Source organism: Theobroma cacao, chromosome 1 (genome assembly GCF_000208745.1).
Source record: "Theobroma cacao cultivar B97-61/B2 chromosome 1, Criollo_cocoa_genome_V2, whole genome shotgun sequence".
Classification (NCBI taxonomy): domain Eukaryota; kingdom Viridiplantae; phylum Streptophyta; class Magnoliopsida; order Malvales; family Malvaceae; genus Theobroma; species Theobroma cacao.
This window is the reverse complement of record NC_030850.1, coordinates 31350829-31365007: the sequence shown is the minus strand read 5'-3', so window position 1 is coordinate 31365007 and position 14179 is coordinate 31350829. Positions and strand designations below refer to the sequence as shown.

The window sequence follows — 14179 nt, the reverse complement described above, 5'->3', positions numbered from 1 at the left end:
AAGCTCCTTTTTTTCCCGAAAATTACTAACAAGCCCTTACTATTTCCCGCACACCGTAGTGTCATTTTCGTCCAACCAAAATATAACCAAAACACGTATCTTCCTTTTTTGCCTCTGTCCATAAACCTTCCGATTCACCTTCCCCCCCCCCCCCCCTCTCTCTTTTTTCTCTCTCTCTTTATTTTTTTTCTGAAATCATGGCGCCGTCACCGTTACCGTTAAAAGAAATGCAGTCAACGAGGTCACGGCGCAAAGTGGCGCCAGCCGCCGCCGATGGCGGCGACTCCGGAGACAAGTTGGAACAACTCCTCCTTTCATCCGCTATCTGTAACGGCGAGGACCTCGGTCCTTTCGTCCGCAAAGCGTTTGCTTCTAGTAGGCCTGAAACCCTCCTCCACCACCTCCGTCACTTCGCTCGTTCTAAAGAATCCGAAATCGAAGAAGTTTGTAAAGCTCACTACCAAGATTTCATCCTCGCCGTCGATGATCTTCGATCCCTTCTCTCCGACGTTGATTCTCTTAAATCCTCTCTCTCCGACTCCAACTCAAGACTCCAATCAGTCGCCGGTCCCCTCCTTTCTTCCCTTGACTCCTTTGTCGACGCTCAAAACGTCTCCAAGAACGTGGACTTCGCTTTGACATCGGTGACTTCGTGTATTAACCTAATGGAGCTTTGCTCAAGAGCAAATCATCATCTCTCAAACGGCAGTTTCTACATGGCGTTGAAATGCTTAGACTCGATCGAAAACGAGTTCCAAGTCAAAACGCCATCGTCTACTTTAAAAAGGATGCTGGAGAGGAAGATTCCAGAGATTCGATCTCATATCGAGAGAAAAATCAGCAAAGAGTTCGGCGACTGGCTCGTGGAGATTCGCGTGGTGAGTCGCAATTTAGGGCAATTAGCCATCGGACAAGCCTCGGCTGCTAGGCAACGCGAAGAGGATCTGAGAATGAAGCAAAGGCAAGCCGAAGAACAGAGTCGACTTAGCTTGAGAGATTGTGTTTACGCTTTAGAAGAAGAAGATGAGGAAGGTGGACTCGGCGGAGACGAGAGCGACGGTTATAGTAACGGTAATAACGGTTTGTTAGGGTTTGATTTGACTCCTCTTTATAGAGCTTATCATATACATCAAACTTTAGGGCTCGAAGATCGATTTAAGCAGTACTATTTTGAGAATAGGAAGCTTCAATTAACGTCAGATTTTCAAGTATCTTCCATGACTCCATTTCTTGAATCTCATCAAACATTTTTCGCGCAAATCGCTGGGTTTTTCATTGTAGAAGATCGAGTGTTGAGGACAGGAGGGGGTTTGATTTCGAAAATGGAAGTTGAGAATTTGTGGGAGACTGCTGTTAGTAAAATGTGCTCGGTTTTGGAGGATCAGTTTTCTAGGATGCAGACTGCTAATCACTTGTTATTGATTAAGGATTATGTGAGTTTGTTAGGAGTTACTTTGCGTAGGTATGGGTACCCTGTTGATGCATTGCTTGATGTTTTGAGTAAGCATAGGGATAAGTACCACGAGTTGTTGTTGTCTGATTGTCGGAAGCAGATTGCAGAAGCACTTGCTGCTGATAAATTTGAGCAGATGTTGATGAAGAAGGAGTATGAGTACTCGATGAATGTGCTGTCTTTCCAAATACAAACTTCGGATATTATTCCAGCATTTCCTTATGTTGCGCCATTTTCATCTACTGTGCCCGATTGTTGTCGGATTGTGAGATCTTTTATTGAGGATTCTGTTAGTTTTATGTCTTATGGTGGGCAGTTGGATTTCTATGATGTTGTTAAGAAGTATTTAGACCGGCTTTTGAGTGAGGTTTTGGATGGGGCTCTTTTGAAGCTTATCAGTTCATCTGTCCATGGGGTTTCTCAGGCAATGCAGGTTGCAGCAAATATGGCTGTTTTGGAGCGCGCTTGTGATTTCTTCTTTCGTCATGCAGCACAACTTTCAGGCATTCCTTTGAGGATGGCAGAAAGGGGTAGGAGGCAGTTTCCCCTTAACAAAGCCCGTGATGCTGCGGAAGAGATGCTGTCTGGGATGCTCAAGACAAAGGTTGATGGTTTCATGACATTAATTGAGAATGTGAACTGGATGACCGACGAGCCTTCACAGGGTGGTAATGAATATGTAAATGAGGTCATAATATATTTGGAAACTCTGGTTTCTACTGCACAACAGATATTGCCACCTCAAGTTCTTAAAAGAGTTTTACAAGATGTTCTTTCTCACATATCAGAGAAGATTGTTGGGACTTTACTTGGGGATTCAGTTAAAAGATTCAATGTAAATGCTATTATTGGGATTGATGTAGATATTCGTTTGTTAGAGTCTTTTGCAGATAATCTAGCTCCTCTATTCTCCGAAGGGGATGCGAATCAGTTGAACAATGCACTTGCAGAGTCACGGCAGTTGATCAATTTGCTTTTGAGCAATCATCCAGAGAATTTCCTGAATCTAGTAATTAGAGAGAGGAGTTACAATACTTTAGACTACAGGAAAGTTGTGACGATCTCAGAGAAGTTAAGGGATCCTTCAGATCGGCTATTTGGGACCTTTGGGAGCAGGGGTGCCAGGCAGAATCCAAAGAAGAAATCTCTGGATGCATTGATAAAAAGACTCAAGGATGTGAGCTGATTTGTCTAGGAGCTGTATGTATGTCTATGTTCTTTTGCCTTTTCCCTTTGTTGATTGCAATTGCCATCATTTCTTAGTTGTTTGTTTCTAATTTATTTGCTTCAGAGAAGGCAGAGCAGTTTTTTTTTCCTTCTGGTTTTATTAAATTAATAGATGTGAATTGAAAATTTTGTTTTGTATGTATCATTTGCATACATACCATTAGTTGTATTAAATTCTTTTTGGGCCATGAGTGAATTTTTTCTTACCAATTGCATTAACACCCTTTGGTATATGTCTATAGGTAAAAAGCTATCTTCATTGCTTGCTTTAATTTTTTTGTTCAGTTGGGATGCCTTCCTATAAGATTGGGGCAATACTTGATCTATTACTACCACCAAAGGAAATGGCTGATTACTGATGTATATATGTTGTACATACACATACTCGTATGTATATGCATTTATATGTATGTTTGTGTCTACATTCATTTTTATTGGGATAAACTTAATTTTTATTTCAGGGGTTAGGTTCGTTGTTTAACGTTATAGATGGTTGGCTGTGGTGTTGATTATATTTGAGAGCAATGGAAGATAATAGCGATGGTATCACTTTTATTCTTATTTGAGACAATGACGCTATCCTTGGTCTTGAAGACTATATGGAATAATCATTTCATCTTATTTGAATGTTTTGTGTGCAATTAAATGTGGTATTGTTGCAAGTCATATTGTTTGGCAACCACAAACATGCTTTTATGCTGAGCTCAATTGGATATAAAGGTTAGATAGGTTGTAGATGGCTGCAGGAGAGGAAGAGAGGGCCGGTCAGCAAGAAAATAAAAACACCACATGAAATATGATAGTTATAGAGTTATATCGGCATCATTATAATCTACTACTAAAAGAAAGAAGGTTTTGAGGGACATGGAGTGAAATAACGGGAGAATATTTTGTTCAGTTGTTAAGGTGGCATTATTTGAACTGCAATTATTGAACATTCTGATGATGTAATTCGTTGAGAACTGTAACTTGCCAGTGTGTCTTCTGCAGTGGGAGATATTCCTATGGAATATGGCTAACACATGGCATCCCAATCAATCTGGCATTCATCTGTGGCGTTCTTTTTTGTTAGTCAACAAGCGGAACTCCTCAAATACAATCTCTGGAAACCTGGATTTTCTTTTTATCTCAGCTGGTGTATCCATTTGTCTCCGATATTTCGTATTTCACGTGTTGCTCCCTCTCTTAACATTTTTTTTGGGGGAGGGGGGGTGGGGTTTGTAATTGTGAATTTTATTATCCAGGGGAAGCGGGAAATTTTGCTACAGAAAATTCCCTCAATCATCGGAGCCCAAAACATGCATTGTATAGAATCATGTTGAACATTTCCTTAAAAAGTTTTTACCTCGCAGAAATGTACTACGCCAGTATCCTACTCTGCGGAAGCGTTTGCGTCTGCCTCACTTTCCGGTTTCCGCACGGATAGGTGGTTCGAAATTCGTAAAAGAATATAATTTCCGGCTGTGATACTTGGGCATAAAATTTCTCAATCAGCCTAGTAGTTTATTTTTATGCCGCTCTTCCTGTTTTCTGTTTCGGATGAAAAGAATCTTCAGCACCTAATGAAGTTCTTTTCTCTTCTTCTGTTAATCAAACACCTAATAAAGCTCATAGGACTTCACCTAATTTCCATCTAGCGGTTACACCGACACCAGGTTATATTTCTACGGTCTTTTTGTCTATTTCCGGTGCGCGAGTCGATTGTACAATGAACTAGTAATTTTGAAAGGTCATCATCTGCTGACCAGTGCACATGTATTTGCACAGACGTAATCAAGTCTGTTTATGCCCATAGTTCATCTAATTTAAGTATGCAGAGTGAGTCAGTTCAGAATCAGATCAAACAGGGAGAAGACATAGGCCACTTCTGCTCGGTAAGAGAAACATGATTCGTTTATTAAGATTAAGATTAAACTTAAGAAAAGTATACCCCGTACCCGTACTGGAAAGGAGCACACTAAAAACGTTTGATGGTGGTAGACGGTAGAACAATCGCCACGTGGCAGCTCTGTTCTTTTTTGAAGGATGGACTCATTTGCGTTGAATTAAGATCTTTTATGAGCATCCTGACAAAAGAAATGGTCGCCCTTACTCAGTTTAATAGATCGTGCGCTCGGGAGCAGCCTCATCTTGACCTTTTTACTTTTAATTTTCCAATTCCCTCATCTCCATTGACAACAAAATTCTCCCCTCAATCAAACCCAAAGAAAGAAAGATCTCCATGGCGTTGCGAAGCGTAATCCTCCTCATTCTAATCTCGCTCCCCGCTTCATTTGCTTCAACCGATGAGAAGCTATCCGCATATCAAGTTCTTCAACAGTACGACTTCCCGATAGGCATCCTTCCCGAGGGCGTAATTGGTTACGAATTGAACAGAGACACGGGTGAGTTTTCAGCTTATTTGAACGGAACCTGCAGCTTCCCCATCGAGTCGTACGATCTGAGTTACAAGTCCACCATACAAGGAGTGATCTCCAGAGGCAGGATCACGAAATTGAATGGTGTCAGCGTTAAGGTTCTCTTCTTCTGGCTTAATATCGTTGAACTGAGCCGTCATGGAGACGAGTTGGAATTCTCTGTGGGGATTGCGTCGGCCAGCTTCCCTATTGACAACTTTTTCGAGTCTCCGCAGTGTGGGTGTGGACTCTACTGTAATCAGTTGAATGGTTTCGTGTCTTCTATTTAGGTCAGTGCTGACTAGATGATTAATAATTGTCTGTTCCTGTTAGGGATTAATGTTTTGGTTTCCAGCCTCTTTGGAAATCTTCGCTGCTACTAGTAATACTTTTAGGACCAGTATAAATTTGGTCAGTTGGCTATGCTATGCATGATTTGGATAAAGGATATTCATGAAAAGGTGGGTGATGAACTACCTCCTTTATTGTTGGAATCAATTCCTTGTCTTTCTTTTTTCTTCTTTTAAACTTTAACCCTAAAATTGTTAGAATGATGCTATGCTAACAGATTGGCCTGATACATATGTTAACACATTTTAATATGCGATTAAGAAAATACCTATGAAAACCATAGAACATCTTCATACATGAATCCTCATTACAGGGGAAAAAACCCCTTTTTATATGGGCCTGACCTTTTGAGTTAAAAAACAGTATAGTACAGAAGCAAATTTACTAAATAAAAAAGATGGTAAATAGAGGTGCTTCTGGGATAAAGAGAGAACAAAAGCAAAATTACTAAATGCTCTCATTTCTTGTATGACATTGCTCTCAAGGGTAGGAAATTGATGATCTCTAAATTTGGGGATTTGGGCAAGCTTTTCATCCAGTGGCATGTTAATGCCAACTAACTCAAGGGTCCAATAGCAGGTTTTAGCTAGTGGAATATCCGATTCTTTCTTCCCTTTTTTAATCCCACATATCCCCTTTATATATATATACCAACAACTTCATACAACCAGCTTCAGCTTAAACCAGACAGTCAAAGACTAAGCACCACCAAAGCAAACAGAAAATGTCTCTCCACCCAAAACCCTTTTCTTCAATTGCATTTCTCCCTTATATTCTTCTCTTTCTGATCTCCTCCTCCTCCTCCTCCTCCTCCTCTGCCTCCGGCGACAATACACTAACCGCTTATGAAGTTCTGGAAGAATATGACTTCCCCATAGGTCTCCTTCCCAATGGGGTATTAAGCTACGAGCTAGACAATTCCACAGGCGAGTTCTCGGTCTATTTGAATGGTAGTTGCACCTTTTCCATTGACTCCTATGAGCTCAAATACAAATCCACTATAACCGGGGTGATTTCCAAAGACAAGCTCACCAGCTTGAGTGGAATCAAAGTTAAGGTCCTGTTTCTGTGGCTCAACATCCGGTCAGTGATCCGCGACGACGACGAGCTCGAATTGTCAGTTGGGATAGCTTCTGCTGACTTCTCTGTTGATAATTTCAGCGAGTGCCCGACTTGTGGATGTGGCTTCGATTGTGATACTGTTGGCAGAAAGATTAACTCCAATCATCCGGTATCCTCTGCTTAATTAGCTTTGCTTAGTAAGAGATTAAGGTTTCTGCCCATTTGGATTAATAAAAGAGTTAGTTGTCGATTATGTGTTTCCTTTAACGAGAACTAGTTATCATATTATTAATTGATGGTTATCAAAGTCCAGCCGAATCAAAGGTTGTTGCATGGATGAGCGATAACGACTTTATAAGCATTTTGTTTAGATGTTCGACATCAACTTGGACCGGTTCCCTTCCTTTATGGTTCCTTCTTCCTCTCATCTCTTAGCTCGTTCTTGGTCTTTACAATTAACCCAATGAGAAAAATAATGAAAATTTGCTCATCTCCTTTATAATCTATACCTATTTGTATACATTCGAGTATTTATTTCATTAATTAATATATAATTTCTTATCTAAAATCCTCTCTCTCAATTATAAAAAAAAAAAATCTATACCTATTTGTATTTAAGAAAAATGGTAGATGGATGAAATTAAGAAAGTAATCTAATGACTACTGCCAATAGATAAGGGCCAAGGAACGTGATTATTATCTATTTTTTTAAATAGAAGCCAGAAAATCCAAAGGGATAGGTTTGACAGACAACAAAATTGTAATCCCCACGGCATCTACCACATTTCAAGAAACCTTTAAAATCCGTGTCCCTATTTGTCCCCTTTTTGAGTTGACAAGTTTGCCACAGCGCGCTCTATCCAATCAAGTGCCACGTGCCCCTTACCGCCTTACCAAAACGGCGAAACCCTGCGACTCCCGCATTCTCTCCTTAAAACGCCGTCGACTACTCCTTCCGGTGGACATTTCGTGCCCGATTTCCCTGTCTCTCTTCGTCCTCTTTCCTGTCGCTGGCTAAACAAAACAAAACGAAACAAACGCTTCCCGGTAAAACAACTTCAAACCATTTTCCCGAGAAACGAAAAGCAAAAAAAAGAAAGAAATGGCTGTCCATCTCACCACCATTTCCATAGCCCTCTTTCTCCTCATCCAATCATCACTCGCCACGTTATTCCCCCTCAACATCACCGACGACACACCGTCTGCCTACGAAGTCCTCCAAGGCTACAACTTCCCCGTCGGCATTCTCCCCAAAGGGGTTGTAAAGTACGATTTAGACGAATCCACGGGCCAATTCCATGCCTACTTAGACGGTTCGTGTAGCTTCTCACTGGAAGGATCTTATCAACTCAAATACAAATCCAAAATCAGCGGCTACATCTCCAACAACAGGCTCAGAGACCTTAGTGGAATAAGCGTCAAGATCCTGTTTTTGTGGTTGAATATTGTGGAGGTTACTAGAGATGGAGACGAGCTGGAGTTTTCTGTGGGGATTGCCTCTGCAAGCTTTCCAATCGATAATTTTTATGAGTGTCCGCAGTGTGGATGTGGTTTGGATTGCGTTAATGGGAAAGTAAGCAAGCTTAGAATTAAGTCTTCTTTTTCTTCAATTTAAAAGAATTTGTGGGAAAAAAAAAAAACTCAGACTATGGAATGTTGGTAATGAGACTTGGATGATGGGTTGTTTTCCTATGAATTGAATTGAATTGGGTTTTGGTTATTTATTGAAATTGGTGGAGTTTTAACTTTTATGGGTTCTAGACCTTCAGTTTGGTTCGTAATATGTACATGTATATTTATATTCAGCTGGCATGTGTGTTTATTTCTGTTTATATGGTTGGTGATGGTTTCGTTGCTTGGTTAGGAAAGGACTGATCAACCAATGCAGTAGGGATATTAACATATTAGTACTATGTACGACTTTTTTTTAATGTTAGGAGGTTGATTCTTTACATGCTAAGACTGGAATTGGGACGTGTTATATATATTCTTGTCTTGTTGTATTTTATGTAGGACTGTAGATGTTAGTGTGGGTGTTAATACAAGGCTATGCTTTGCAAGATCATTACCTGTTTGTGATGGTGGAACTGAGAATTTGTATCACTATATTAACTAACTACTAAGTTAGTAGGAATGAGATAAAGAGGGCAGAAAGGGGACTAGAGCAGACATGGGATTAGTGACAGTTGTAGGAGGTGCTGGAAGTAGGAAGTAGTAATTGGATGTAACGGGTAAAAGTAGGAAGGTACTGGAAGTTGCGGTTGGATATGAGGGGTAAAAGTAGGAAGGTATGGGAAGTTGTGGTTGGAAACTATGTTTGAGAAGTGAGAAATGTAATCAGAAGTTGTATATATATATATATATGTATGTATATACATAGACATACACATATGCATACATACATATATATACATATACATATGTATACATGTATTAAGGATGATCATGGTGGTGTCATAGAAAGGTTAAAGAAAAAATCCTTAACTAATTCTGGAGTTGAGTCATTAGCCAAACTCTTTACAACATCTCAAGTGCTAGGTTGAGACTATGTATGTGAACTCCACAGTAAAAGTTTATAGGCAGGATTGTTGTTACTCATTCCGCAAACACCCTTTAGCAGAGAACTTGAATTAGAAAGTTATCATTTTACTTGCATGGTGTGGAGTTATAAGTTGCCACAAATGCTTTTAGCTTAAATTAATTTATATAGAAAATTGCTTAATCTTGAGTAATAATTGGCTTATAGTGGTTTTCGTGTATGATCAAGGCACTGATCACATAATTGTTAAAGCATGCCAGATTCAAAATATGGAACTGGAGAAGTTCTATTGGTCTAGTGTTGTTTCTTGCTGCATTTTCAAGTGAAAATATATGACAAGATGCCATTTATGGCCATTACAAGTGACTAAAATTGCCATTCTGAATGTAATTTTTCAATTGCTTTGATTTAGTGATGTTTTGTATGATGATCATACAGACTCTGTTTGTATCATGTTTAATCTGGAATTATAAGGACAATTTGAACATGGAGTAAGGCTCTTGGCATGGTAATAAGGCTTGGTTAAGTTTCCATGTTTGCGAATGTTCTAGGTCTGAATGACTGAATGAGGATAACTTTTATGTATTCAATAAAATGGAGATGCGTTGCTGAAGTTCTTAGTTCAGTTTTGTAGTAGTAATACTTTAGTAGTAGGTAGTTTGAAGCCATCACATTACTGAAATTTTGAACAATCTTGACAAAATGATAATGTTTCTTTTGTTCAATCAAGATGTAAGAAAAATCCTGTAATTGGATTTAGTTGATCAGGACTAGAATTTGATAAATGTTTGAACAGCTTTTAGACTAATTCCCTGCTAGATGTTACAAATATGTAGTTAGATGTCAGGCTCAAACAGAGGAGAGTACTTATGTTAAATATGTCAGCTTTACTTCTAGGGGAGCTTGCAGACTGGAGATTGTCATATTCAATTACGCCTTCTTTTATGGTATTTATTAAATATCATGTCATTGTGATAACGCCTTGCATTGTAGGTCCAATTCTTTAACCATTACACCAACCTTTCTTTTTTAAGAATATAGTCTTGGAATTAACAAGGATCTGCCTGTCTCGTCCGGAAAAAGGGACTCATGGATGGGGCGGGGGAGTTATAACTCTTTTTTATACATATGCAATAGAGGGCATAGCATTGGGTGACCTCGAGCTGCCAAATGACTGAAATAACAGGTAGATTAGCATTGCGGAATCAGTACAAATTCTAGTGAGTATAGTATGTCGCATTCATTCACGAGGATGAATAAAGCTAGTAAAATTTTGGTAGCTGTTGCTCCTTTTGGTTGTGACGACTAGTGGAAGTCCATGCTAGCAGCATCAGTTTTGAGACTAAACAGTTAACTGTAGGTATGAGTTTAGGGAACAGAGCATATGCCTAGGTGCAGTTTTCTTTCTTCATATGTGTTTCTATCTACCGAACATCCACCACCAGGTTTTTCTAAATATAAAGAGTGCTTTTATGCTAGAGAGGGACTCAGCAGTGCCCATGGAAAATAGCGTTAGCTTTTTCTCCTTGGATGATATCAACAAAAAGAGAAGGCAAATTTGTTTCCCAGTGCAGATCAGATGCGATATTCCCTCTAAAATTATTACAAGTTCCGTGTGAAGTGACATCAACAAAATACCAAAATTTGCACATGCGAGGATCAAGTTTGCGATTTCGCAGAGATTTGTTAATGTCTCTGTTCCTGGTGTTGGTTTCTTATCAGATTCATCACCCTCGCTGCCATCCGGTTTTGTTCCCGTTCCATCGTTTCTCCAAAGACTCTTTCAGAGTGAGAAAGTAGAACCTACCACAAAACCATGGCTACTGCCACTCATGGTGGGAAGATTTGAGGTTGTTTCCCGTCAAGAGCAAATAATTTGAGATAGGAATTGGTAAAATCGCATTTTTAGGAGAATTGGAAAACACTTGCTGATGAGAAACGTTTCTTCTTGCCTGTTGGATGAACTAATTAAACATTCGCATCCCAAGCTGTTATCTATTATCAGCAGGTTCTAATTCAACTGTAATTATTGATTATTTTTTAACTAATTTACAATATTTAACCAAACTTTGTAATTTTGATTTTAGTGGTTAATGTGCTACTATATCATTTACAATTTACAAGATATAAATACAAAATCGAAAAAGAAAACAATGTGTTGAAAAACACAAGTTTTTAATTTAAATACGGAAAAACGAAAAAGAGTTGGGCCTAACAAGTTTAATAAGTTGTAAAGGCAATCCGGCCCGTCCAACCCAAGTCGGTTGAACCCCTATAATGCCACTATATATACATAAAACGAAGCTAGGGCTTTGTCTCCCTCTTGCTCGCATCCTCATACAAGAAAGGCTTTCAGCGGATACAGCCGCATCCCCCCAAAATGGTCAGTTCTCCCTCTAACTTCACTTCACTCACTTTGATTTTTCTTCTAGTTCTTTACTTATCATTTCAATTCTCAGATTTGTTGTTGTTTGCTTTCAGTTTTTTTCCATTAGATTTTTGTAAGATTAGTATGTTGAATCACTTTAAAATTTACAGCACTTCTCTATGTAAAAATAATAACACTCTTCATATTCATTTGTAATGTTGATTTTAGCTGGTGCGTATTTTTGGGTTATTAATAAAATTGATACTGTTTGTGTCTTGCTAATATAACGCTGTTGGATGGCAACAGCAGTTTAATGCTTTGAATATTGTTTAGATATGATGGAGAATAGAAATTGTAGTTTCTTAATGGAATGTTAGGTCAAATGTTTGCATTCTATGTGTTTTGTAGTAGTTTTGAAATTGTGAGAGGTTTTCTCATATCTTCTTTATTGTAACTTTATATATGATTTAGCATTTGAATGCGTGGCCTCTTGGTTGTGTTTGATTTGTGTAAGTTGTTTTTTTGGTGAAAATTCGCGTACTTCAAAGTCTAGCCATGGGGCTTAGTTTCATCATTTCTTTTTATTCTTGAGTGTTACAGGCTAGAGGGTTGAAGAAACACTTGAAGAGGCTCAATGCCCCTAAGCATTGGATGCTTGACAAGCTTGGCGGTGCATTTGTATGTTATCATCTTGAACCTCCTTTCTAGTTTGATGCAGCTGCTGCCTTTTCATTTTGTATTCTTATAACCTTGTTCATACAGGCACCCAAACCATCATCTGGACCCCACAAGTCCAGGGAATGCCTTCCACTGATTCTCATTCTGCGAAACAGATTAAAGTATGCTCTGACATATAGAGAAGTGATTGCCATTCTTATGCAAAGGCATGTTATGGTAGATGGGAAGGTTAGGACAGATAAGACCTATCCTGCTGGTTTCATGGGTATGTAGAATTTGTCTTTATGGATCAATTGGAGCATTTATTGTCTCAATCTATGAACTCTAGAAAATATAAGTGTAGTTTCTCTATTTTCCGTATGTCTTTGAGACCCTATGTTTATAATCTTTTTGTGCTAATAGGCCCCATGGATCATTATTTTCATTCTAATTTTTTGAAATACATGGGATTTGTTACTGTGTACATTGGCTGATGGTTTTGTTTTCTAGATTGGCTCTTTCTGGATTTGATTAATTTTTCTACCTTCCCTTATACTTCAATTTCTTAATTTATAAAATACATGGGGTTATAGGCTGTATTCATTGGTTGATGATATTGTCTTCTAGATTGTTGAGACTTCTTCCTTCAGGATTTGACTCCTCCACCTACCTTTTCCTATTCTTCTTTCTTTAAATCTTGTCTTACCATACTTTGTTTCCTGCCAACAGATGTTGTGTCAATTCCCAAGACAAATGAGGACTTCCGTCTCCTTTATGACACAAAAGGTCGTTTTCGCCTTCATGCAATCACAGGTGATGAGACCAAGGTTTGTATCAATGGACTTGAGTTTGTTATATTTCCTGTTACTGTTGTCAATAGTGTTGCTCTACTTTTTCCATCCTGTTGTCAGGAGTGACCTTGTTCTATTGGTTTTGCACTCTGCAGTTCAAGCTCTGCAAGGTTAGATCTGTCCAATTTGGCCAGAAGGGTATTCCATACCTCAATACCTATGACGGACGCACCATCCGCTACCCTGATCCTCTGATCAAGGCTAATGACACCATCAAGCTTGACCTGGAGAGCAACAAAATTGTTGATTTCATTAAGTTTGATGTTGGGAATGTTGTCATGGTCACTGGAGGAAGGAACAGGGGACGTGTTGGAGTGATTAAGAACAGGGAGAAGCATAAGGGTAGCTTTGAGACAATCCACATTCAAGATGCTGCTGGGCATGAGTTTGCAACTCGTCTAGGGAATGTCTTCACAATTGGTAAAGGGACAAAGCCATGGGTGTCACTTCCTAAGGGCAAGGGTATCAAGTTGTCCATCATTGAAGAAGCCAGAAAGAGGCTTGCAGCCCAAGCTGCTGCATAAATTTTATGATAGATATCTGGAGTTGTTTTTGTCTAAAGAAGCACATCAGTTGGATGAATGCTGGCAGGTCCTGTGTCTTATTAGCTTGTAGTGTTTATGCTTAGAATGGATGCTTTGCTTTTACTGATGAGCGCAGTTTTGGACCATTTGTTATATTGTTTTTGAAATTAAGTTTTATTACTGTTGGTTATGTTGTTACATTTCAACTATCATTTATCACATTTTTTTGCTAAAATCTGTTCTTCTGCTTCTTGGGTATGGCTTCCCCTTTAATTCCTCTATATATAATGATGATTTATGAGCCAAAATAACCCGGGTTGTTTTATTTTTTTGTTTTTGTAGAATATTCTTTAGGCATTCACTATCACTCACACACTGATTAAATGAATTTAAAATTAATGGTTGACCATTAAGGAAGCTGAAATAACCATCTCTCGATCTTTACATATGCTGTCTTGCAACCATACTTCATTAAGAAGTGGACATGTATCATTCCATTTATCTCAAAATTTATTTAAAAAACAATATTAAATTGTGAATAAAAATCCAAATTATGTTTTTAATAAGTAACGGATAGGAATGGGAGAGCCATGATAAAAAGTTTATAGTTTCCTCTTTTTTTTTTCTACTGTATTTCTGGCTCATAAAAACAAAAGTAATTTAAGTGAATTGAACCGCATACGTTTAGTAGTTGGCTTGCAATTTCTTTTTCTTTTAAAAAAAATGAATAACGTGACGAAAATAATATTAA

The 14179-nt window shown here is 38.6% G+C and overlaps 5 protein-coding genes across 6 annotated transcripts; all 5 read left to right on the top strand.

Annotated features, from left to right (window-relative positions):
* Nucleotides 164-4316, top strand: LOC18613589 (exocyst complex component SEC15B). 2 transcript variants are annotated; one of them, XM_007050906.2, is made up of 2 exons: nt 164-2657; nt 3671-4316. In XM_007050906.2, the coding sequence occupies exon 1, from the start codon at nt 198-200 to the stop codon at nt 2637-2639; it is 2442 nt and encodes an 813-aa protein (XP_007050968.2). In that variant the 5' UTR covers nt 164-197; the 3' UTR covers nt 2640-2657; nt 3671-4316. The 2 variants fall into 2 exon arrangements, with proteins under 2 accessions (XP_007050968.2, XP_017985408.1); XM_018129919.1 differs by lacking the exon at nt 3671-4316 and adding an exon at nt 3142-3645.
* On the top strand, nt 4764-5595 carry LOC18613588 (uncharacterized protein At5g01610). The gene has a single exon (XM_007050905.2). The coding sequence runs from the start codon at nt 4902-4904 to the stop codon at nt 5364-5366; it is 465 nt and encodes a 154-aa protein (XP_007050967.2). The 5' UTR covers nt 4764-4901; the 3' UTR covers nt 5367-5595.
* LOC18613587 (uncharacterized protein At5g01610) lies at nt 6075-6902 on the top strand. Its single transcript, XM_018115330.1, has one exon. The coding sequence runs from the start codon at nt 6152-6154 to the stop codon at nt 6671-6673; it is 522 nt and encodes a 173-aa protein (XP_017970819.1). The 5' UTR covers nt 6075-6151; the 3' UTR covers nt 6674-6902.
* Nucleotides 7266-8294, top strand: LOC18613586. Its single transcript, XM_018114265.1, has one exon. It carries the CDS (start codon nt 7592-7594, stop codon nt 8102-8104), a length of 513 nt encoding a protein of 170 aa, XP_017969754.1. The 5' UTR covers nt 7266-7591; the 3' UTR covers nt 8105-8294.
* On the top strand, nt 11340-13663 carry LOC18613583 (40S ribosomal protein S4). The gene is made up of 5 exons (XM_007050900.2): nt 11340-11411; nt 11997-12074; nt 12159-12339; nt 12783-12880; nt 13000-13663. Exons 1-5 carry the CDS (start codon nt 11409-11411, stop codon nt 13426-13428), a joined length of 789 nt encoding a protein of 262 aa, XP_007050962.1. The 5' UTR covers nt 11340-11408; the 3' UTR covers nt 13429-13663.